The sequence below is a fragment of the Pagrus pagrus genome (assembly GCF_965226575.1).
Source record: "Pagrus pagrus genome assembly, chromosome: 18".
NCBI classification, from domain to species: Eukaryota; Metazoa; Chordata; class Actinopteri; order Spariformes; family Sparidae; genus Pagrus; species Pagrus pagrus.
The window spans coordinates 25,986,637-26,012,199 of NC_140202.1; the positions used below are offsets into that span (position 1 = coordinate 25,986,637).

Sequence of the window (25,563 nt, forward strand, 5' to 3'; positions counted from 1 at the left end):
TGCAGGTAACACAGCAGTACAGAAGGAAATGAGTAGCAGCACAAGAGTATGTGTTTCTGTCGTGGTGTTGGCCCTCTGGGATGGATGAATTGCTGTATTTGTCATGTTTCCTCTAAATTAGACCCAATGGATGTTTGTACTTGTAGTACTTGTACTTATTTTTAAAGTAGTGTTGTCTCTACGGCATAAATGAATTGCTGAATGTATCACGTTTCCTCTAACATGTCACATTTGTTCCTTTAACTTTTGGTGCTTTTGTCTTTGTGGCCTAAAGAAAAGTCGATGTTTTCGGGGTGTGGCACTTGGACAAAGACTTCGGCAACTCCCACTCTTGGATTCATTGTCCAATAGATTTGAGACCCTGTTCAACCAAATTATCTGCTGATTGATGGTCTAGGTTGACCATGTGGTTTGCCTCACTCTGGAAACATTTATATTTCATGGTAGAGGCCAAACATCCTGGAGATCATCAGCAAGATGCAAGCTACTGTTTTAGGGACTCTTAGCTCCATTTACTGAAATGTCAGAGATTTTAGAGGTCAGGTGAAGTCTGCTTCCTACTTGAACAATGACATAGATGAACTGTATTTTTAGTGCAGCCTTAAAGGTCATATTCCAGTAAAGACCTACAGAAGAACTTGTGGTTAAATCTTAAATACTCCAACCCTGAACATCACATCCCCGCCGTTAACAACCAAAACAATCTTGTAAACCTTTCAGCCTTCATACCATCACATTTGACAACCAGATCAGATCTCCTGGTTACAAGCTCTCTGCCAGTTAACCTCAGTGCACATAAAGGGTTAAACACCAGCCTCTTTTATGTCTTTTATGTGTTTTGTATCCTGCTTCAGTCTGTTAAAAGAACCACTTACACACAGACGGTAAAACTGTCGCTGGATAAATAAGTCTGGGTGCATTCCAGCGGCAGGGGACGGAGGCTCTGTGGTGAGCCTGGTAAGGACTCAGGAATGAGGGCTTGGGATGAGAAATAATACCAAAAAAAAAAATGGCTGCATGGAAGGAGGAAGGATTTAGAGATGACACACACACACACACACAACCGTAAATGGCTGTGTGGAAGTGATGAGTGACGTATGAAGCGATGCAAAACAGAAAAAACAAAGAAGGATCCAGGATCATCCATGATTTATTCAACACTTCTGATTCATTTAGTGAATTATGTTTCTTTACATGAACACTTGATTTGTGTTAAAAAAAACAAAAAACAAAAAAAAACCTGAAGCTTTTTTATACATTTGAGATTCAAGTTCAACTGAAATCCAGTTCTGGTCGTTTCCTGAAGAACGTCTCCACGTTTGGATGAATATAAAAAAAAAAAACTTTGGAAAACTTGATTAAATAAATAAATAAATACACTTTTATTAAGATTATTTTCATTCCAATATGATCCAGATGATGTAACCAGTCGATTTTTCCTGATTTCTGTTTCTGTTGTTTTCTTTCTTTTAAAACCTCGAGTAGATTTGAGAACTTTGTTTGGGAATTAATATCATTTTTACTGCTTGTGGCTGCAAAACACAAGGCTTTTAAACATTTTTGAATCTTTATGTGTGTTCAGACAGAAAAGGAAAGCACATTTGATTTGCCACCAGCCTGGAGAATTTGTGTCAAGTCATGTCTTTTCATTTCCAGTTGAGTGAAATAACTACAGCAATATCCAAAGTTTTTGTCCTGGTCAAATATCGCGATTGACGATATTATCGTCTTACGGCACAGACGACATGGAGCCTCATTCAAATCCCTCGGCTCGCCTTTTTCTCCCTCTTTAAACCCAAAATATTGCCAAAATTGGTGAGCTGGCGTTCTTCTTATAAACTAAGTCCTCATGTCTGTATATTAAAGCTCTACATGCATGCAGCTACATCAGGCCAATTAACCTGAAGTAACCGCCCAAGTATCGATGCATGTTGCCTCCGCCACTACAGCTCAGCCTGCATTTTCTTTTCAAAATAAAAGCCTGAAGCTGCCATGACAGCTGTTCAATATTCAATATTGTGAAAAATATTGCATATGATGGCCAAAACTGCATTATTAGCTCAAGCCTACTCTAGAAACTACTTCAGCTGACTTCCTCCTTTGCTGCAGTAATAACAACTACGGCCACTAGAGGACGCCACCTTACAAGAACCATAAATATGGGTCGTAATAAGCTGCTTTCACAGGCGATCTTCTTGGTTGTTTCTCTGATGAGGACAGGCTGGAAATAACAAATAGAACCAGAATTTAATGGTAGAAATTGGCTTTGTTTTCTGTCTGAACAAGTTTCTTGTGTAAAAAGATGGTGGCTGCACTATTATTTAAAATGCAGTTAAAGTTTAGTTTAATTTTCAGTTTGAACCTGAGAGGTCTGAGCTGCTCTGTATCTGTACAAGCAGACTTTAACAACACTGCTGGTCCTACTTTCAGTCTCCTCACCTCCACCTCAAGAGAAAAATCATATATTCGTATATATTCTACAAAAAATAGCATTCCTCTAGTGATAAAAAGGGCTAGTGCAAAATACTTTTTAAAAAAAGGAAAAACACGTGGGTACATCTGTGTTCAAACAGTCAACTACAAGTGCATCAACTCCCAAATAATCAGCCTGATATCAAGAAGAGAAGCAGAATCCAAACATCACTTTCTTTGTTTTTTTTTTTAAATCATAGCATCCTTTTTTACTAAATTATGTGTTACAATATAGTTTTAACAATTTATACACACCTCAAAAATGAGAGAAATTCAAAAAGTTACATGATGCATAAATGACTTATTGCTTTAAATATTTGTTCTTCTAGTATCACGAGAGCTACGACTCGTCTCCTCAAACTCAAACAGGAATCTTTATAGGACGGTTTTGTATATCGCAACACCGAAGCTGCTCGCACCACATTCACACCCTGAGTCCGAACATTAACTCACACCGACTGCATCAAACATGAATAGTGCATTTACACAGTGGCAACACTCGACAGAGAGCGGGCAGAGAATCACAACAGCGAGCTACAATCAGACGTTTCCTCTTCGAAAATATCAAATTAAAGTCGCTTAAGGAAAAAAGCGAGGCGGAGAACGACTCCTGGCTCGACTCGACAGTGACAAACGACTGATTTAAGCTCGCTGTCAAAATGCTTCTGCTGCCAACTGCATCTCTCCTCTCACCCTCCTCCTCCCCTCCCTTAGGTAGGCTCTGTTTAAAGAAGCAGCTTCAACAACACAGTGCAACACTGCTGCCAGCGGTGAGCCGTGAACGCAGCTCGGCTCCTCACGCCGCAGCCAAAGACGACGAGGACGCACAAACACACAAACTAAACATTCACGGCTGCAGAAGTTCTTGTAAATAAGACGTCTGCGGTTTGTGGAAGTAAAAAGCAAACATATTCTTTGTCTTTGTCTGTGTTCAGTGACTGGCGTGTGGTATTTCGACTGATCTTCACATGAGAGTTTAAACATTTTCTCCATTTCAAAATCTAATTATTTTTTCCAGGATTTCTTGATGGTTTGACAGGTTTTCATAAATCATAATCACGTCTTGGTAGCATGTGGGGAAATATGACTGTCATGTCAGATCACCGACTGTACGGCTGAAATACATCTCTCTTAATGAAAGTAAAGGCCTGCAGGAGCATAAACTGCGTGAGGATAGAAATATTCTTATAATTGGTAAATTATTAAAGTAACTTATGAAGAAGTTTGTTTGTATAATGAATATCTTTTAGATTTTGGGCTTTGTCGGACAAAATAAGCAACATTCGCTATTTTAAAATGCTGTTTTACTTGTTTTATATCACTGTAAACTAAATTTTAGGGGTTTTATGACCCAAAACCAAACATTTTAATGACGTCGTCTTGTGCGCCCGAGAGGTTTTAAAGGGCATTTTTAACAATTTTCTAAAATTATTAACAGATTCATGTAAAAAATAATCAGAAGTGAAAACAACTGCAGGCCTAATCAGCTTTTTTATATTTTCCAGATTTCTTTCAGGCGTTCAGAACAAACACAGCACTCTCGTGCTGTTTCAGGCCGCTGAGACAATGAAATCCAATATTTCCATTAATTGATTAATCTCCCTTGAGCCCCCGGAGTAAGTGTTGAACACTGATACCATTTGGTGACTTTAAATCCATAATCATAAACCATTCAGCTTCAGTTTGAGCCGGTTTTAACGTGATTGTTTGTGAATCGTGCATCTTTCATGAACTGTATTTATATACTTGCTTTGATTAACGGTTCTCTTTCTAAATCTTTTTAATATTTCGTAACTTTTATCATATTTTAAACTGTTACTTGACATCACTGTAAATGAGGGCCTGTCATTAATGATCATCTCAACAACTAATCAATTATCATACAGTTGCCATTTTTATTTTTGTGATCACAGAAACAATCATTTTTTATCCTCAGCTGCCAAAATCATCCGGTAAAAAGTAGATTTTACAAATTAATCTACCGGAATTGAGCGACTTCACTGATTTGATTGGCCGACGTCGTCTATCTCAACATGGTGGCCTTTACATTCAAACTCTGAACTTTAAGTATTGATCTCTTCAGCCTCACATGCCTTCCTGGTATACGTCCCTGTCATGAATCCCCCCCCGATCTGACCTTTGACCCCTCCATGCCTACAAACAGTGGCAGTGCTGCTAATGTACACAGCGCTCCCCGGACCCCGACCTGTCAGGCGCGGGGACACAAACACCTCTCGTTCCTGCCAAGTGTAATCGAGATGTTGTCACAACGTTCCCGTGACGTGTTTACACTGACTGATGATTAATGCTGCAGAGAGCGTGCCATGTCCCACCAGATCGTCTCTAACCTAAACACAACCCTCCAGCGGAGCTGGCTGTGGCCCATGTATGGGCCGAGTGTTTACCCTGCACCCATCAGTCTGACTGGTCCCAGGCGAAGCAGAGCCCTCGGCCTGTCAGGCAGAGCTGGGTCTGAACTGGGTAAGTGTCTGACGGAGGACCAACGAGCTCCTAATCATCCACACGTCTGACAGCAGATTCCGGGAACGGATTAAACGGAGCGTCATCCACTCAGCGTTATCTCAAGTACCACTTTGTCTTCTACGGTCACACCCGAGCTCTTCTATGACCACAAACTACCAGGTATTCAATTTAATCGGACAGTAAAGAAGAATCAGCCTTCGACTGAATTCACACTGCAAGCGACATGACAAACAGCTCAGCAGAAGTTTGTTCATTCATTCAGAGCTGAAAATAATGGACGTTTGAGAGTCCTGTCAGCTGAGAAATTCAGATTTCAATATGATCAATTGCTGTGCCTTGCAGAGCAGAATTAATGAGAAACTGATTACAAACACTCAGAGCTTCCCAAATTTCCCGACTCAGCCTTTTATTTGATTGACTATGGAAGTAAATGTCCTAAAAACCAAAGCATGGAGCAGGAAGCGATTTCTGAGGTTAGTTAAACTGTAAAATCATTTTAAAAAATGAAGATATTGTTAAACTTACTTACAAAACAACCATTACGTACGTAGGCAAATATCAATATATGTAAAAGAATATCAGCCAATATATCGATATCATGTCGGCTCTAGTTGTCAGAGAACACCGAGCTGCTTGCAACGTGAACACAGTAGAGGAGGCCACCAGGCAGTGAGATGAATGTATCGTCAGTAGTCGACTCAAATATTAACAGAAATCATCACCTCGTCCACACACATTCGTTGCTACAGCACAAAAAACTAGAATTCATCCGTCAGACGTCTTCAGCCCAAACACTAAATTACATCAAGTTAATCCACAGTGAGAAGAATATCAAAACTCTACCACCTTCTGAAAACACTCCAAAATAAATACACAACAGTTTATGATCCATAACATCTGCGTCAAGAGAAGGCCACTTTGCATCTCCAACTATGGAGCTCAAGATTACCACGGTCATTAAACTACTCATGTCTACAAGATAAACTACATAACATTCATTAGACGACCTCCAAACTAATGACGACTTATTACGCTACCAGCTGTCAGCTGACAGATATTCATTATACTGATTATGATCCTCACTGGAGTCTTTTCTGATTTGTCATTTTCAGGAAAAATCAGAATCTTGTTGCTTTATTAAATGTGCCACAGTGCAACTTTGGCATTTTTACAGAAATCTAATGAACACGACAGGAACAGATATGAAGAGCTGTGCTAAAACCAGACAAGAAATTATTATGTAGTAAGTACAAAATAAAAAGAAATGACAGTACAGTCAGTTTTAATATTGATGTAAATGTTGCTAGCTTCAGTTCTTGGCTTTTTGGACAAATATCCAACACTTCTTCAGCATGAATCCTCTGTTTACTTGTTTTAGTGGGAATGATTGAAAAGCTATGATCTTTAATACAACTTGTACACATAATTCGATGGTTTTTAATTCATTTTTAAGTTGTGAGTAATTTTATATTTGGTTGCAGCCACCATTTAACATCCTAAAGCCGGCAATAAGCTACCCTGCCCAAGTACAATTCAAGAAAATAACTTTACAATATGGGAGCATGATGGATAAACAAAATGTAAGAGGAAAAGAAATGATGGTGATGAAATGATTTTTTTTTTTTTACTGTGCAAAGTCCAGAAATGATCTCTCATTTCTCGAGATGATGACATGAATGAAATGAAAAGGCAAAGACGGTTCACCTCAAACTTTAAACAATAAATCTCCTGATAAATAGATTTTCCAAACATAATTCTTGATCAATTTCCTCCTTTGCCAACTCTCAACTCATTGTCTCATGCCATTGTGTTCCCTCTGTTAATAAATTATTGAGTAAAATTACACAAAACCAAATATTAACATATAATACATGATCAGTCCAGAAGAGTTTAACATAATTACAATTTAAGTTTCTTTCTAATTTTGTGCGTTTTAAAGGCAATATGCCCCTTTTTTTTTTTTTTTACATTATTTTAACTATCTTTTTAAGAGCTAAATTTGTTGCGACTTTCTGAGAAGGCAGCTGTTACCTTGTGACTCTCCCTCGGTCCGAGTCCAGAATATTCTGTGACCGGGTACCAGTCACAAACTTCTCAGCGGTCATTTTTTTTTGTGTCTTTGTGGAAAAGGAGTTAGCTGTTGAGTGTGGCTGCCTTTTCCTTCTCCGCCTTCTCTTTGGCCTTTTCCTTCTCCATCAGCTTCTCCTCCTTCTGCAGCATCACCATGATGTCAGCCACCTGAGAGGTGGAGATGTCCAAGTCCTCCTTGTCGATCAGTTCCACCACCTGAGATGACGCAAGACAAAAGTGAAACGGTAAAGAAAGTCGTCCTCCTGATAAATCCCGAGCTCCATCAGAGCTGCTCAAAAAATATTTACAGAAGATAAATCCTGTTTGCTCTGCAGAGTTTCCTCTGTCCTGTCATGTTTATAACTAAAGCTTTACGTTTTGCTGCATGAAATGTTTAAATTTCACTGAACACAGCCTCTATAATCATTAAAGCAGAGTGTACGGACTCTGTGAATCTTAATTTTTCAATAATGCACCCTTTAATTAGCTGAAAAAATACTGTGTACACTTTTTGTTGCCTTAAGATGCACCTGACCACACCTCATTTTAAGACAAACGGTACTTGAGGAATCAAGTGTTCCTCATTTTGTATCGTACTGTCCAACGTACTTTGATGACGTCGTCGATGTCGATCTTCCCGTCCTTGTTGTCGTCGAGAGCGTCGGCGATGCTCTGCAGCTTGTGCTCTGGAATGTTCTGGATCTGCCGCATGACGTTGATCAGCTCGTCGATGCTGATGAGGTTCTCCCTGAAGGTGTAGAACAGACTGCATACAGGGAACGGTTTGTAACCAGATGTCATGGAGAAGTGGTGGAGAAAAGTCTGAGCTCAACATGCTGCATTCAAGGTTCCCAGATCACACCAATCAAAATGGATTTCCAACTTTTTTCAATTTTTGTTATTTTCATGCTGAAAATGCAGCTTTAAAATTAATAGGTGTTTTTTTTCCACTGATTTGTTTTAAAAGCACAAAGAATTTGGAAATTTGTAAACAATTTCTAATCAGCCTCAGTAGAGGTCAAACATCTCTGACAAAAAACTAAACAAATAAAAGTTTGGGCAGTCTTGAATCTTCCAAATCAAGCAGTTTGAGTTAGATCTTCGTATTAAATGTGATTCAATTAATTCAGGAGCATAAACTGTTTATTAAAAATGGATCCACAGCAACCGGTGGGCAGCACACTGGTGATCCTCTACAGCAGATGACGGTTGACAACAACGATGCAATGTTAGCGTTTGGCAAGCAAGCAAATGGCGGTTTACCACAGTTTCAGCTTACCTTGTGGCATCACTATGTTTAGTAAAGAATAATCTGTAAAATTTTGAATCAATTAGGATGTGGTCTTATAATTGTAAAGTAATAACTGGCATAGTTAAATAACATTTTGTTGTCTTTTTTTCTGGGAAAACCTTTTGTTCCCTGTTTTTTTTTTTTATCTCCACCACCATTTTACAGATGAGAGTAATGATGATGAAGATGACCATGAAGATGATGAGGATGATGATGACAACAACAAAAATATAGCATAAACACTGATCACTGCTTTAAAACAGAGCTGCAACAATAAGTCAATTAGTTGTCAACTACAAAACTAATTCTGACATTTTAAAGACCAAATGACAAATTGGTTAATCAAGAAATAGTTGCAGTAGCAGCCCTATTTCAAATCTAAAATGTAATAAAGACACCATCATAATATACTGTATGCCATGAGAGTTAAAGAAAATGATGCAAAATAAAGATAAAGTTGTCTTTGCATTAATAACTTTCAAAAGCTTTGCATCCTTCACGACAGACACACAAACTACAGCCTGTGAGATGGTGCGCAGCCACGACAGAGCTTTTGTCTTGACGTAATAGTTACCATTTTGATGATGCATTAGGATTATTTCTTTGATTTCTGAGAGTGAGATGAGAGGATTAATAACAATCATTGGTAGGCAGGTTTTTTAACTGCTGAACAGAGCCAGGTTAGCCATTTTCTCCCTGCCAGGCTAAACACCTCCTGACTACGACTCTAAACTTAACTCGCAGACATGAGGTTAATTTTCGGCAACTACAGTCTTTTTTACCATATATCTGTGTCCAAGACGGACTAAAAATCTCTTTTGGTCTTTTAAAGGAAGCAAAAGTTGACAATATCTTAAATATAAAACATTGTCAGCCCTATATTTTAAACATCAATTAGAAAATGTTTGACCAGCAGCAGCATTAACTATTCTGAAGCTCTACATACAGAAGCATAGCGGTTAAAGTAATATATTCAGCTCTTACCCGACAGGTGGGGTGGTACCACTGTCCATCTGTCCGTCCAGGATCACCTTGTCCTTCTCCAGCTCCAGGATGATCTTGTCGATGCGACCGATCATGCGATTCACCCTCTTCGACAGACGCTGGCTCGCCTTCGACTCCTCTATCGCCTTTTCTTGGCCGGTCTTGGAAAGCTCCTTCTTTATCTCCTCCAGATCCTTTGAAAACACACATGAATACACAATTGAACAAAATACTCTTAAAACCTCTAAAACTTTTGATATTCTGCAATGATTACAAGTCTAAAACAGGCACCTCGTTGTATTCCTGAACATCATCCTTCAGTTCTTCCAGCTCTTCTTTCTCCAGAGTCAACAGCCTCTTCTGCTCCTTCAGCTTTGAGCACGCATCACTCAACATGTCGATCTCCTCTTTGGTGATCTCCTCACCCTGGAACACAAACACACGATTGAAGAAATTTGCTCCTACATATTGAGACAATGCGTCCTGTGAAGCAGACTACATTAAAACTGCTTTAAGGACTACTTTTTAGATACTGAATGATAAAAACAGCCACTTAAGGTCATATTTTCCCTCTAAAAACTGCTTTGCACTCCAAAAAGTGCACCGCTTAACAAGCACCGCATGTTCATTTAATATAAACCCACATAAGAGACCGACCCAAACACAGAAAATGGGTAAAAGAGGGAAGCTGTGGAGGATGCTGGGATACTCCCCAAAACCCTAAAAACACATGATGAAGAGAAACTCTGTGGAAACTACAAAGGCTGTTAGTGAGGGAAGGAAAGGTTCAACTCGGTCAACCTGGAAGGATCAACAAGGAGAAGAGAAGGAGAAGTCTGTATAGATGTGGGCCAAACAGAACTTGCAACTTAGCACCATAAGTCGGATTTTCTATAATAAGTAAGGCAATGCTGGTATATGTTGACCTTGGCTGCCAGGATTTTACGCTTAAATGGTTTCAAATATCAGATTCTAGTAAAAATAAGAAAGCATGTCAGCATTCATCTTATCATACCCATAAAGCCTTGCATTTGAGGGTTATTTCCTGTCATTATGTTATTACTGCTACCGAATCTGAGATCAAATGGCGCAGCCTGAAATAGCTCAAAGAAATGCCAGAATTACATGCAAGTACTGTTTTAACCCTCATCTGGGTTCGCTCAGAGGAAAAGACCAGAAACTGTGCGTGCAGGGATAAACTGGTGTGGATGTGAGGGTTGACTGGGAGGAGACATCGTTATAAACCTAACCTGGAAGCGCAGGAATGTCTGCCACTGTCCAAACTGTGTGACAGAAGGTGGCAACAAGTGAATGACACATAAATTACAGTTATAAAGTAATATCACACATTCATGTGTTGTGCTCGTCAAAGGTAAGTTGTGCCATGGAGGTTATAAGAGTTATAATAAAATCCTCCGTGATTAGGAAAAGAAATAACAGCATATTTCAAAGATATGAGGACATATTGTATCGTACATACATTAATTGATATGCAAAGTGTCAAATATATATGTATCTTGGATACCAACAGCTTTAAAGAGGATATTATTTGTTGTTTTTATTTATATTATATTTAGTTTGATTACTGGTAGATAAAAAATGAATGTAGAGTTCTTGGAAGTTTCTGATTTCTAGTTCAACTTTAATGTACACATTGCAGCTAGTGCTGCTCTGAATAGTTAATAATGTTACATTTAAATCCTTAATCAATATTAAGATATAATATTTCCACTAACTCGAGGGTGTTGTGAAGAGAAGAGAGTTAAGCACCTTTTATTATTTAGATTTATATAACCACAAAAAGAAAATCTATTTTAACTCTATTTCTTCATAGTAAAGTTGTTATAAAAGTTAAAAGAAAAGGATTGTTTTACGTATCTGTAGTCAAGGTCATTACTTTAATACCAACAGCAGTAGAAAGATGTTGAGGAAATCGTATGTTTAGAAGTATTTAAAAACCTCTCTAGAAGCATGTCGAATTCTCTGAAGTTTTTTTTAAGACTTTATTGTCTAATTTAGCGACTAAATGTAAAAAAACATGTGACACAGATTGTATTTTCAGAGACGTTACCTTGATTCCCTCGATGACAGGTGCTGTATCCCTCAGTGTCTCTGAGTGAGCAGCTGTGTCAGCTTTAGTTGGCTCTGCTTCGAGCTCCAACTCTCCCTCCTGTAGACGACAGTGACGGGGCAAAAACACAATGAACAACATGGATTAATAAAGTGATGAAGTCAAAGAAGTCCTCTTCATTATCTGTAGGTTAACATAGACTTATGTATCGGTACCAGAAGGTAGTCAAATATGTTTCTGAACAATAAAAACGCATGATCCGAGTTGTTACCCTGGCAGCCTTCTCCGCAGCATCCGCCAACCTCTCCATCTCCCTGTCCTTGTTGTCCTGGCGTATCGCCCACTCCTCCTGTAGTGTAGCCTCCACCTTGGTCTTATTGTCGACTTTGGAGAGCTCCATCTCTGCCACCATCAACTGGGCCTCCTTTGTCTGGAGACGAGAGAGCAGATTAAAACATTTTTACTTGTATAAACCACAAAGTAATTCATACATTTCAATAGCTGAGCCCAGAGGTGTTTCTACTTCTACTACTCTACTAAGAGTTACACATCCCAGCTCAGGCCTCTTAACGTACCACCATCTCAGGCAGCGTCTGCAGGGTCGTCTTCAGCTGGTCGGCTGGGGAAAGTGTGTCGGGGAGGTACATGGCTCGGGACAGCAGCAGCAGAGACGTGGGGATCTGCTGTTTCAGGTGCAGCTCCAGCCACTACAAGAGCCGAATATAACACGACAGAGGTTATACCAACAGAAAGACAACTTCAAATCTCATTAAACTTCTGATAAGTCAAAGCACCTGAATATATTCAATATGTTTTAATTTCAGTGTGACATTTTGAAAGTAGCCTTCCCGTCACTGATTCTGAAAATATCCTCCATCTCTGTTTGCTGTCGTTACCTGGACGAGTTGCTCTCTCAGTCGTTCCTCAGTGACTCCGAGTGATCTCATCCCTCTGACACGACAGGCCGCCTGCACCTCGTTCACGTTCAGACTCGCCACCCCTTCCTCCGCTATAAGCTGGATAAACACAGTTCACACAAAGCATATAATGACCTTCCGTCTGAATAGTGTCAAGAAAGGAAGAAGAAAGAAAGATTTGAAAGCAACTACAAGAGTATTGTATCTATTACCTCTGACCATTTTCTGATTTTACCTTGTCATCTGCACGGATGGCCCTCAGCTTCATGATGAGCTGGAAGCGGAGGAAGTTGTTGGTCCCGATGGACTGCAGCTCCAGGAGACGGCAGAGAGCCACCAGCTGAGGTCGGGTCAGGTTGTCCAGAGTCAGCTCGTCCTCGAACAGTTTGGAGAACTTCAGGATCTGCTCATTACTGGGACGCTCACCAGAGTCCCGAATCTGTGAAGATGAAAAAATTATAACTTAAAACTTCTTACACAAAGTATTTAAGTTGACGAGATAGTGACCTCTTGTGATGACCTTATTTTTCAACCATTTTACTTACTTCAGCTGCACATTACACCAAGCACAGACATTTCATTGTTTCCACCACCAGAGGGCAGTACTGAGCGATCATTTAATGACTCCCTGACTCATTGAACACGGACACCAACCTTCTGGAAGAAGGTGGAGAACTCCTCCGTCACATTTCCCTGGGCAGCCTTGTTCCTCAGAGCGATCTCCTCGATGGTGTCCTGCAAGAACTTGGCCATCTCCAGTTTGACTCTCAGCTCCGTTTTTAACCTCTCCTCCTAAAAAAACAGAAAATCCTAATTTAATTTAATGTGATGTGAAAATAAATCCCCAATTTCATTATTAATATAATAAACGACAATTTGTTGAGTGTGCCGTTAAATTTGATAGACTATGTGGTGAAATAGGATGAAACTGTGGTGAAAGTGATAACAGAAAGAAAAAAGAATATAACGTGACAATAAAAAGAAAGTGATTTTTGTTTTAAATCAAGGACATTTGCATAATTAAATCACTGCCAGGATAAACAGTATAGAACAACAGGTCAGGGATCGTGTTACGCTGTGGTTCAGACTCTAAGCAGGATTAACCCTTGTCAGGATGAGACAACAGCCTGATCACCTCAGCAGGATCCTGCGTGAAAGTTCACGTCATTGGTGACCATTCAGATTTTATTAGTTTATTCAAATCTGAATGGAGACTGCAATATTGATTTTACTTGACTTGTTCAGAAACATCAATTTGCAGATAATTAGATTATATGACTGGTGATGAGCTCGAAGCCACAGCAAATAACTGATTCATTGTTTCGTCAATTATAATCAGTTAATCACTAAAAAAGCCAAATATTCTCTGGTTCCTGCTTCTCACATAAAAGGATTACATGCTTTTCTGTCATATATGACTGCAAACTGAATATTTTTGGGTTTATTCAGACTAAATTAAACAAAGGCCATATCTTTTGTCAACTTGAGTCAACCAATAAAATGGAAAAATCATTTTTAGTTGCAGTCTTAGTTGAGCTTATGTGTCTAGAAGCACACCAGCATTTTCTCCATCTCAGGCACCTGCGATTACCTTCTTTGACTGTGTCTCGAAGGTGGACGGCAGCATGTTGGGGAAGAGTTTCAAAGCCACAGGAAGCAGGAACTCCATGAAGGGGACGATGATGAACACCAGGAAGGGAAGAAGTCTGAAGACGTCGGCACATGTTCTGAGAAACTGCGGAGAAGATTTGGAAAAACTGGAATTAGATCCGACTCTTTTTATGCTTTTTATTGTCCTGGTCTCTGCTTGTGTTTGGATTGTCAACAATGAACATGGCTTTCCCTAACATGTGGACCATGGGCCCCACAGTACCATTCATTTCCACCAGGCTGAAGTTCGTGCGAGCCTCCAGCAGAGAGCAGCAGCGAGCGGGAAAGCCAACAGGGACCAATGTGAAAATGTTTACCTCATCTTCCTTTGTCCCTTGGTACAATCACCCTGCTCAATCCCTCTTATAACAGTTTCAACAGTCAGCACTTCTCACCCTGAGCCCATACATCCCCAGAGCAACAGAAACCTCCTAATTCATCGGTGCGACATTTGCATGGAGCCGCGGACCAAAGTGAACATTCTGCCTCAGAAACTGCCCACTTGAGCCAACAGGAAGCACATTTGTTCAGCACCGACCTGAACAATCCTCAGAGTATAGAAGCACCAGGCCAACACTGGTCTGCTTTATTGTACAGCTGTCCGACTGTGGCTTACTGACCGGCCCCAGGAACACAATCCCAAGCATCCATCTACAGAAAAATGGCCCTGAGGAGAGAAGGCCAAAACACGAGTCCCTCTTTTCTACGGCCTTTCCACCTGCATGTCAGTGGAAAAGTAGGGTGAAGGAATTAGGCCAGCCTGAGTGAAAGGGCCTTTGTCCGCAGGCCCATTGACATGTATATCATCTCCCAGAGCTTCACATCAAAGGAGGGAGGAGGGGGTGACAGATTAAAATAGAAGAAGCCTTAAACGGAGGCCTGAGTATTGTAAGTGAATATGAAAAGGGGAGATTAAGGAGGCAAAACCAGTGCAGGTTAGATGAATGGGGTGTAGATGGGCTCGGGACATGCGCTCCGAGGGAGTCAGCTGCATTTGAAAAGGTGCAGATGTGCTGGTGGAAGCGGGTTTAATGTGGCGGGGGGCTGTGGTCATCGTCAGCACTGACCAGCAGTGAGCCTGTATTTCCACACTGAGCACGGCACATGTTATAAATGAGTAATAAACATGAATGCTGTAACTCTTCTTGCAGCCAAGTGGATTTTTATAACGATCTTCTTGAAAGTCAAAAGGAGGTCAATGGTGAACCGGGCACATTTCAGCTCTACACTGTACTGTGCAACATCCCTTTGCAAACCAATGACTGGTCCCATTGTCATGTGTCAGTGTGACTCGTGAAACTACATTGTAAACATGCCTTACGTCTGGAAGAGTAACACCTGTACATTCCTCTGAAGATCCTGCACTCGAAATACATTTGAGCAGGTATTTCATCATCATCATCTTGGATATTTAAATGTTGCAGAAGATGTAAAGCTGGATGAATAATGCTCTCACCAATGCCAGATACTGTGCAGAAGATTTTGAGCATGATGATTATGTCAGGATCTACTCATCTACCTTGCTTGAAATGCGTCATGGTAACTTCTTGAATGTGGACTTTCAAGAATTGTTTCCGCCGGACACTCTGGCAGATAAACAAGCAGAATTTAAATGGTAATGGTTTTGTTTTAACTCAGTCTAAAAGTAGTAGGTGAATTTTGAATCTGTGGCTCTTATCTCAGCACAAGAGCAGCAGAGGAGCATTCACGACTTGCCAGTTGCCAAACCAGGCCACTAAGTCTGTACCATCCTGGACTGTTGAGGGACATGTAAGAGTAAGAGACCTGAGGTGACCTGCTCATCTTCCCTGAAATGGCAACTGTGCACCAGCAACTGCAGCAGATAACTGCAGTGCTGTGGCTTCAATCCAGACTGCAGGTGGATTCAGAATCATGTCACAAAAAGAAACAGATGAATCTGACCTTTCAAATTATTTTCACTGCTTCACTACCTGCAAAATAATGAATTTTAACATCTGTTTCCACAGTACTTCACTGTTAATTTGAAGAAAAAACGTTTTTTACTGCATCCACTTTGAATTAGTGAGTATAAATAAAAGGTGAAAGAAAAAGCTGAGGTGCTAAGTTTTTATGGCCTTGTGCTGGCTAAAATGCTGTTGACAAATTTATGTAAAAAAAAAACGCTTGTAAACACAATGGGCAGTATGATCGAGGTCATGTACATACATCAAAAAGTCAAGATGCATGTATGATAATTGTTGTGACAGGCCTACATGTTTCAGCCGAGCGACATCTAACTTTTTTTTGTTTTAAAGTTCATTTTAACAACATATAATCCATCATGTAGCGGTTAAATCATCATCAGTTGCAGCAGATCTTTTAGAAAACTGACTTTTAGTCACTAAAGTTAAGATTCTTTTGCAGTTTTTCTTTTTTTCTACTGCATTGAAATATTCTGTGGAAACCAAGAAAGAATAATGAGAACAATGAGTGAAGCTGAAGTTAAACAAGGAGTTTCAGTATCAAAGAAGCAACATGTAAAGCTTCTTCCTAAAGAGCTTTAATCAGGCGGCACAATCTGCAGAGCGCCTGGTGAGTAAACACTCAGCGTGCAGCCAATTTCTATAATTGATCCCATTAGGTGTGGGAAGCTGTGGATTAAACATTACAGAACAAGATGTCTGTGCTGTCAGACTTAAACCATGCTCAGTCATCTCTGATCTCTAAACTCATGCTGATTATCTGCTCAGGAAAGCTTTCCTTCTCTGGAAACACTGACTGACGGTTGAGGGATCTCCTTTTTTAAACAGATTTGCTCTCCAAAGAATAAAAACCCTCTATATCCTTCCCTGCAGACCTCACCTGTCTCCTCTCGCGGCGGGACAGGGGGTGTCCGTTCAGCACCCTCCACAGCATTCTGCCCGCGATGGTGGTATCAATCCACAGCAGCCTGAAGCCGTGATAGTAGTGTTTGATTTCATCTAAAACCCGCTGTCGGATCGTCCTTCTCATAGGTTCTGCGTCCAGCGCGGGGCTGTACACCGGCCCTCCCTCCTCCAGCTTCTTCTTCTTGTCCTTTAACGAACGCAGCGACTTCTCCACCTTCGAGTCGTCCCATCTCCTCCTGGAGGTGTGTATCCACCGAACACGGGAGATGTCCTGCGGTCGTGCTATCGTCCACTGGGGCCCCGTTGTGATTGCAGGGTACGGTGAAGAGGAGCCCCCCAATACAAAGGCGCAGTAGAGCCGCTGTGAGTCCGGGCTCTGGCAGGGGCCCACGTTGACATCTGACAGGGGGAGGGAAGGACTGGAGGAAGAGACCTGGGACAAGCTGCCGAGTCGGAGCCCATCGAGTCTGAGGAGACAACAGGATGAAGAACTTCAGAATAAAATCCTCAGACTGAAAAGTACTGTTTTAAAATTTAAAGGTACCCTGTGGAGTTTCTGACCACTGATGAAGCTATGAGTTTGGTTTGCTCCTGTGCATGACTGACACAATACACCTTCCTTGCTATGGTTTCACTCAATGTCATTGACCTACTTGTGGCAGTTATTGCCACAAATCACTGACAGTTAGAAAACTGCTTAACAAACGCATCAATACCCGAACATTCAAAGTTTTCCAAACAACAAAACAGGCTTTGCAAGTGTTTTATGAGGAGGGGGAATACACTCTAAAAGGAAAAGCATGTTGTGTTTTGGTAAGTGACACTGAATGTAAACAGAAAATTGGTTCCCATGAAAAGGAACGATGTTTTTCTATATGAAAAACTGCAAGACTACAATTAAAAACAGATGTATTTCTGACTAAATTACTTCATACTTTATCACTGATGTGATTTAAGAGAATTTAAGAGTAATTATTTATTCATTTTTCATATATTTTATAATGTACACTTATTGGTTTTCTCTGTGTCTGTGGACGACTCTCACTATCTTTATTTTCAGGGTATTTTCCTCTGAGAATGGTGGAAATTCAATAAGGACAATTGAAAGATGCCGAACACCATGGACTGTTTTCTGTGTCTCTGAACTGATGATTGAACTGTACGATCCCAGGGGAAACACTACTCAGAAATAAACTCTTACTGGTACGTTTTTTCCAGAAAGCAACCGGATTTAAAATCACTGGTTCACTAAATGAAAGCTATTTGACTGTCAGGATATTCATTAACAAAATTCTTGCAAATACTTGCTTACAAAGAGGAAATATCTGGTTTCATTGGGTGGAAAAAGACTTTCACTGGAATGAAATACAAAACCTTTTCAGAAAAGTGGGTGGTTTCTAACATAGAAACAGCATCCAAGAAAGCTTTCGAGACTTAATCTTTTGATATGATGTTAGCGCTCGGATAAATAAAGGTGTGCCTGGTGTTGTGTTAGCACGCATCAGCCGCTACACGCAAGTCACATCCCAGTTATAACTGGCAAATGACCAAGTATAAGGTATCTGTATCCATAAAAAATGGCTCAAATGTTACAGGTTAAAGACAAAATGTGAGGCACAGAGCTCCTAAAAACCAAGAAACCAGTTTTTTCATATTATTTAAGCTCTTGTCTGATGTTTTCAGGAAACGGCAGACACATTTAACTGGCTTACTTCTGACTGGAGAGTCTGAGCGCTGTGCAGTTGAAACAGGCACCATCTTGTAGTTTCCCTGAAAGGAAGAAGAAAAAAAAAAAACATGAGCAGCTGTTCTGATAATGAGCCATTAGACAGAGAGGGACACACAGAGGATACTCATGACCATCACACATCCGCAGCAATCTGTAGGCTCCGGCGAGTCTCATGCAGTATTTCTGAATTCACTGACCCGGCAGTGACACCGGCAGAAACACAGGGGCTTTTAACTGATTATGTAATATAATGATATAACATGACGTCTATTACGAAAGTATTCTGCAATCTTGGAGAGGGCTTTTCACTGTTTTATCAGGCTTTAATCAGGCCTGGATGAAGATAGCATGAATTCTGTTATCCAAAATGTCCTTTAGATCGAGTTATTCTCTCTTGTAGTCTACAACTCATTTCAGAGACCGTCTTAAACATCTTTTAATATATTTCGTAGTGTGTGTTATCTGTGAAGATCTCTGCCAAACACATGAGGTGCATTATTCTTCTGGTAGTATCTTGAAGGTCGGGATATTCACACCCTCCGTGAGGCCCACAGAGGGGCTCCCAAACCCCCAGAGGCCCTGTGCCACTGTGATGTGCTATGTACATGCAGAGAGAGGGGGCGGAGTGGTGAGACACTTTAAACCAATCACGTCGCAGCACATGGCCTAGCCCCGCCCTTCCTCTGGCTCTCACATGGCCGGCTGGAGTGAATCCAGTAAGGCCTGGTTGAACATGACGGGCTGTGGCGGGCGGCCAGGAGAGGACGCAGAGTTTACTGGAACGGTGTCACCTTTGTGGCTCAACAGCCAGCAACTGTAGCACAGACAGAAAACCCTGGAAATGCAGTAGATAATCTAACCTCACCCTCCACCATTCACCTGGGCTGAACATGCAGATACACTCTGCTGCTGCTGGGTTTCCTCTGTGGTTTTATTTCCCCGGGGTTTTTACAATTTTGGTTTCACATTCACGCCCCAACATAGATAAATATGACATTCTCGTTGTACCGCTTATATTTATTAACACATGGATAATGTATTTAATGCATTTGTTCACTTTCTTGTCAGAAATCAGAATCAGAAACATTTTTATGATCCCTGAGGGGAAATTAGTATGTTACAACATGCTTATCTTCAAATAACATAATGGTGGATACAAGTATTTCTTTATCATAATGTAGATTAAAGCTGTGATGTTATTTTTCAAGCAAAAAATGCCAAACATTTGCTGGTTTCAGCTTCAGCTTCTTCTTCTTCTCGTATGAGTTTTTAGGTTTTGGACTGTTTGAAGACGTCACTTTGTGATCAGGGAAACTCTGATGAGCATTTTTTTATACTGTTTTTTACATTTCACAGAGATTAATCGGCTAATTGTGGAAGTAATCAGCAGATTTATTGATAGTATTCGATACCATGGGGAAAAACTATCACAACATAAAATTTGGGATTTTTATTTAAAGATTAATTCAACAAAGTACAAAGAACAGCAACAGCATCCAAGATAATTTACACACGTCACCTTGCTTGATATTCTTGAAAACACTAGTCCTCGCATGATGTTTCTATAACATGTTGTGTTTACAGATGGACACTAAAATGACCTATGTCTTGTACTAAACCCTGAGTGAATTTTCTAATCAAGTCAGTTTTATTTATGAAGCTCAAAATCACAAATTTGCCCCTCAGGGCTTCACAATCTGTTCAGCATATCATGCCCAGTATCTATTCCTAGATGCTTCAGATACATGTACAGAGGAGATTTCATTTCTTACACAGTTACATTTTCTGTTTCCCTGACAATGTGGTCATTACTTGCTGTGTTGGCACAAAGCTGCAGAATACAGAGGAGATCATGACTCACACACAAAACCTCATTCAAACAAGAGTCAAACTCAAAATGATTCCAGTAAATGCACCGATTCTGTCGACTTACCACAGAAATATGGCACCAAGTACGTTGACTTAACCTCAGTTAGGATAAACTTTTTAGGATATATCATCCTGAGAACGTAAATCAAATGCTGCATCGCTAACATGTTGATCCAAACCAGATCAGTGTTGACGGACAAATGTTGTGATTATAGCTCTGAGGGGTTTGTTTGTGTTTTCATGAATGTGGGAAAGAATACCAAGTTAATAATTAGCATTAGTTAAAACAAGAAATCTCTTGTATCTTATGAAGCATGGACCTCCTGACTACAACATGGGGCCTCCACAGAAACATGTTCATTTCTGAAGCATTACTGTCGCATGTGTAAAGTAATAGGTCTGTGTGACTGTGTTTATTGCCTAGGTTTGGTCTTGACCTCAAACTAAACTAGGTCTGGCCCTGGAAGGTCACGACTAGGTCATCAAGCTTTCACGTGCAACAGCCAACTCATGTGTGACCCACAGCCTGCAGCTGTCTGACTGTGAAGTGCTAAACCGGCAGTCTAATAACACTTCCTCATTCACTGTGGGAGTGTGAGCGGAGTATCAGCAAACAGGCCTGGAGCCACTTCTTTGCAGCTAACGAGGTTGAGTGAGGACAGATTATTTGTGACTTGTGTCCTCAGCTACAGTTGTCTTGAAGTTATTATGTTAACATCTAACAATATATTGGATCTGATGTAAAATGTGCATTGTTTTATCAAAAGTGAGAGCTGTGTACAAGTCTGAACCCAGGTCCATTGTGAGAATGTTTACTTTATTTCAAATTACATTCTTATGGCTTAAGCACAGCACCCACGCTGTTTTGGGCACCGCCTAAGCTAACTTAACTAACTGAAAGACTTTTCCTAGACTAATGGTCGAGTTAGTCCCCACAGGACTTCTATAGAAAGGTTCATCATTAAGCTTTTTGTGTATTGCTCTAGCTTTTCCAATTGTTTATACACAGACATACTCATGGTCTAAAATGACGTAAAATTGCATATTTTTATTGAAAAACATTATATTTTCCTGCCAAGCATGTGCACCTACATTTTCCGCAAATCTGTATAACAGATCGAACTTTATCCAGTTTTATCATTTAGCTTTTTGGGTGTTTATTACTTATAATCTGATCTAGCTTTTCTAACATTTCATACAAAGATATGTTAATAAAAATGGTCTAAAATGATGTGAATTTGCATTTTGTTTTAATTGGAAAAGGTAAACATTTTCTTGGAGAGGAACCCCACTATTGGTCTATTGCAGATATACTGATATTGGCATGTATGTTGTCGGATGTCAGAAAAATACGTTCTTCCCCAAACCCGCTGCCAAATACATGCACCTACGCCTTCTACCTGTCTTATATCTGTTTAGCCCCACAGTGAACACTTGGAAACAAATGTGACCTGGACTCAGAAGAAGCGTGTTTATTGCACAGAATCTGTGTCAGCTGAAGTCCAGACTGCGGTTTGTGTTTAAATGCCTGGCTTCCTACGTATGTGGATTTACTGGCTCTCAAATGTCACGCATCATCCCTTCACAGTCTCCATAAATTATGACGTTTCGGGGTCACTTCCCCCTCAGAATAAACCCGGAGTCATACTGAGACTCACATTTCCAGGGATATCTGTGAGTAAACAATGACGGTTGTCTCAGCTGGGAAAAACCACATAAAATGAGTAAACGCTCTAAATAGATTTTTTAAAAAGTCTGCTCCATACATGCATGTTGTTTCAGATGCCCCTATACAAACAACTAATTGTTCACTTACACCCATACATGTGTACCATCACGTGATCACAGCTAATACTTGTTTCTCCTGTAGTTTATTGACGATGTGTTAGATAATGCTATAATCTTTATTACCTTTGACCTTACAACCTTTGCTTGACAACAGCTATAGATCTACTTTGCAAAGACAGCATACTGGTCAATGTCCAGCAGCCAGAGCAGGAGCTAAAAAATGTCTTTATTGTCCTTGGATCACTCATTTAGTGATGATGAAGTATCAATAACTCACAGGCTGCTGTTTTAACAATGGGATATTCACAAGCAAGATATGATCTTGTAATGGAGAATATCTCAACCTGAATATGAGCACAGACATGAAAAGAGACTGAGAAGGTGAAGCCCAGTGCGTCTCAGGTGGAGTTAAAAGAGGCACTGACCTTTCTTCGTGGAAGCAACGCAATTTGTCTGATAATCTGGGCCTAAAGCCAGGAACACAGTCTCAGTCCATCCAGTGCAGACAGACAAATTCCCTTTATGAGCCTCTCGTCTATTTATAAGCACAGCTTTAATGCACCAACCAAACTACAGACAGAGATATTTTGATCTGTATCAGCTCTTTAATGTCTTCGACACCACTCAGCCACTATCACTGGCAGCAGTGATAAACAGCAGCTCACATGCTTATCAAAAACATGATGATATGAAATTGCTGGAGCAGTTTGATCGATGCCCAGTTCAAGTCAGCGGAGATAAAAAAGATGTGGACATGAATACAATGAATGAAGTGAGGTGGAGAGTTTAGGTCAGTTAAGTTCAAGTGATTTTAATCATTTGTTTTCCGTGAAAATGAAAATTGTGGAGCAAAAATGATCAACCACACTAATCGAGAATCATATCACAAATATCTGTCAACATGATCGCAATATGTTTGTTTGTTTGTCTATTTGTGCAGTAAATATATGTTATGTTGAATACAGGTGTACAGGATGCTGCTGGGAAGTCAAAGGCTCCTGTTTCTACTAAATAAATTATGTGGTATTGGATGGTGCATAGACTTGAGTACCTGCCAATATCGATTAAGCATTTTAGGCAGTATCAGAGGCATTTCTAACAGTGGCATTGTTCGTTAAATCTGTGTTTTCAGGTGCGAAGAACACATACAAGTTTAATATTTCTACGAAACGGTCTTGCTCAGTGTTTACAGAATGATTTTATACACCAAGAGATATTAAAGGGACAGCAAACACATACATATTATTCTGACTAATCAAAAGTGGGATGAAAAGCGTTTTTTTATGAACCGTATTTATACACTTGTTCTTTCCCTTTACTTGACATCATTGTAAATTACAGGCTGAGTTTAAGTAATGGCAAATTGGTTACAGCTTCACTTTTGTATATCAGAGCTAGTCACCAAATGTGGTACAAAGCATCTCTTCTTTTTGTATGAAATGATTTCAGACATGGTCCCTGAGATATAAATGTAATTAAACTAAAGCTAACCTTTAACATTTGTTATCTATTGGTGAATTCAAAATGTCAGCTAGACACTGTATACAAACCAAAAGTGAAAGTCCTTTTTTGGAGAAGCACAAAATTCCCAGAGTACTCTGTGTTTGCAGCATCATCATTCCTGTGGTTTAGTATTTCTCAATCTTATCTAAACACCAACAATAAACACACGACCGAGTCAAACTGTGCTGCATGGTCTCAAAACAAGACATCTGGTTTACCTTGAGGAAAATCAGCACACCATAGAACAAAATACGGCCTCATTTTGTTTTAATCCCACCCTTTTCCTTCACATAACACGGCTTGGGCGATGATATACAGAGGAGTACCTGACTGCCATGGCAACCGCATCCTCTCAGACTGCAGTAGATGGAGGGGGCGCTCGCTAGCCGGAACAGCCTGCAGGTTGTCCTCAGATAACCTGATGCCATAATCGTGTTTTGCTCCTTGAATTTAATTTGTAGCTTCAAAAATAGATATACTCTGCCACCTTGAGTCATCCATCACCTTCCTGAACACATTTCAAGCTTTTCCAAAGCAAAAGTGAAAGTCAAATGTGAGTCGTTTGGACATGCAAAAAAAAAAATCCCCACAGTGCCCTGCATTTTAAACAACACCATTCCTGTGGTTCAACATCTCTGAACCTTGTCTAAACAGCCAAGAATAAACAAAAGACTGACTCAAACTGAGCTACTTGGTCGCAAAACAATGCATCTAAAGAAATCAGCACCCATAGAGCCAAAATATGGATTTAAAATCAACATTTAGTTTCCTCACAATGCGTCTTGGTGTTATAAGGACATCTCCTAGGAGCTGAATAAACAGAAGGGGACCTGTCTGCCATTACAACAAGCATCCTCTCAGACTGCAGTGGAAGGAGGGGGCGCTCGCCAGCCATCACAGTCACCAGGTTGTCCTCACATAACCTGATTCCCTAATCATGTTTGGCTCCTTCTTGAATTTCCCATCAGAAAGGTGCAGTGCCTGCAAAAACCCATTCTCCTCAGGTTATAGCACTAAAGCTAACAAGCTAAGCGTCCGTGCATGGTAATAACTGACGTGTAGCTTAAAATAATGAACGATAGACGGTTTCACGTGGGATGCTTAGTTATCTGCTGTCACCTTGAGTCACCCACCATCTTCCTGAAAAACCCAAACACGGCAAATCCAGAACCACCTGCCTCCTGAACACCTCCACATGCTAACGAGGTAAATTAGCGTAACAGCGTCCCTATTATCATAATAAAGACAAACAGCTGAGTTATAAAGATTCACACGGAGAAAAGAAAGCTTACCTTTCCTGAATTCGCTCTTTAAAGACCTGGACGTTTTCATTAAAGGTGCCCGGGACCTGGTAAACAGGATTAACGCCATGCGGAGGCTGTCTGTGTCAGCTACCTTTTTAACAGTTACAGTTAAGTTGCAAGCTAGCTAGCCGGTTAGCTAGCCTCTGTTTTATTCAAGACGTCGAAACGAGTCGACGCGTCGTTGCTACGAAACAAAAAAACAAAATCCTTTCGGGCTTTTAACAAGTTACGACGCACTTATCAATGTACATCGGAAAATTTAGCTCCATGTCATGCCCTTCCCTTTTACGCGAATGACAGCTAGCCGGGCCAGGCTCCCCTAGTGACGTCAATGTGCTGTTGTTTGTTAAGCAGCTTCTGATGCCGTGAATGGGGGATGAACTTCCGGCGTGGCTATAAAATAAAAGCACGTGGTTCCGGTGTTGCGAGGTGGTTGACAGGTAACATTTACAGAAATACCTTTCAGAAATGCTTGGAAATAGATGTCAGTCTAACAAAGATTGATATGTTACTCATCTTTAAAAAGTCCAACTTCTCTCCAGATGAAATTTATATTAATTAATAATTATTAATTATTAATTT

The 25,563-nt window shown here is 40.3% G+C and overlaps 1 protein-coding gene across 9 annotated transcripts; it reads right to left on the reverse strand.

The window, feature by feature from the left end:
- Positions 1-1,132: 1,132 nt before the first annotated feature.
- Positions 1,133-25,342, reverse strand: letm1 (leucine zipper-EF-hand containing transmembrane protein 1). 9 transcript variants are annotated; one of them, XM_084380444.1, is made up of 16 exons: positions 24,970-25,342; positions 18,501-18,558; positions 16,763-17,255; positions 13,881-14,024; positions 12,944-13,081; positions 12,525-12,728; positions 12,269-12,388; positions 11,948-12,079; positions 11,644-11,802; positions 11,373-11,471; positions 10,552-10,584; positions 9,593-9,727; positions 9,302-9,495; positions 8,306-8,338; positions 7,636-7,792; positions 1,133-7,242 (listed from the first exon to the last, which is right to left on the reverse strand). In XM_084380444.1, exons 1-16 carry the CDS (start codon positions 25,046-25,048, stop codon positions 7,090-7,092), a joined length of 2,331 nt encoding a protein of 776 aa, XP_084236570.1. In that variant the 5' UTR covers positions 25,049-25,342; the 3' UTR covers positions 1,133-7,089. The 9 variants fall into 9 exon arrangements, with proteins under 9 accessions (XP_084236570.1, XP_084236571.1, XP_084236569.1 ...); XM_084380445.1 differs by lacking the exon at positions 8,306-8,338 and adding an exon at positions 8,892-8,927 and having other exon boundaries at positions 7,636-7,774; XM_084380443.1 differs by lacking the exon at positions 8,306-8,338 and adding an exon at positions 8,892-8,927.
- Between the last annotated feature and the right edge of the window lie 221 nt (positions 25,343-25,563).

Excerpts from the sequence above, each read along its gene's own strand:
- letm1 (XM_084380443.1), bottom strand. The coding sequence starts at position 25,048 with ATGGCGTTAATCCTGTTTACCAGGTCCCGGGCACCTTTAATGAAAACG. Across the intron at positions 12,729-12,943 it reads TCTCCACCTTCTTCCAGAAG|ATTCGGGACTCTGGTGAGCG; the intron begins GTTGGTGTCCGT and ends TCATCTTCACAG. Across the intron at positions 10,585-11,372 it reads CTGTCATCGAGGGAATCAAG|TTTGGACAGTGGCAGACATT; the intron begins GTAACGTCTCTG and ends TCTGTCACACAG.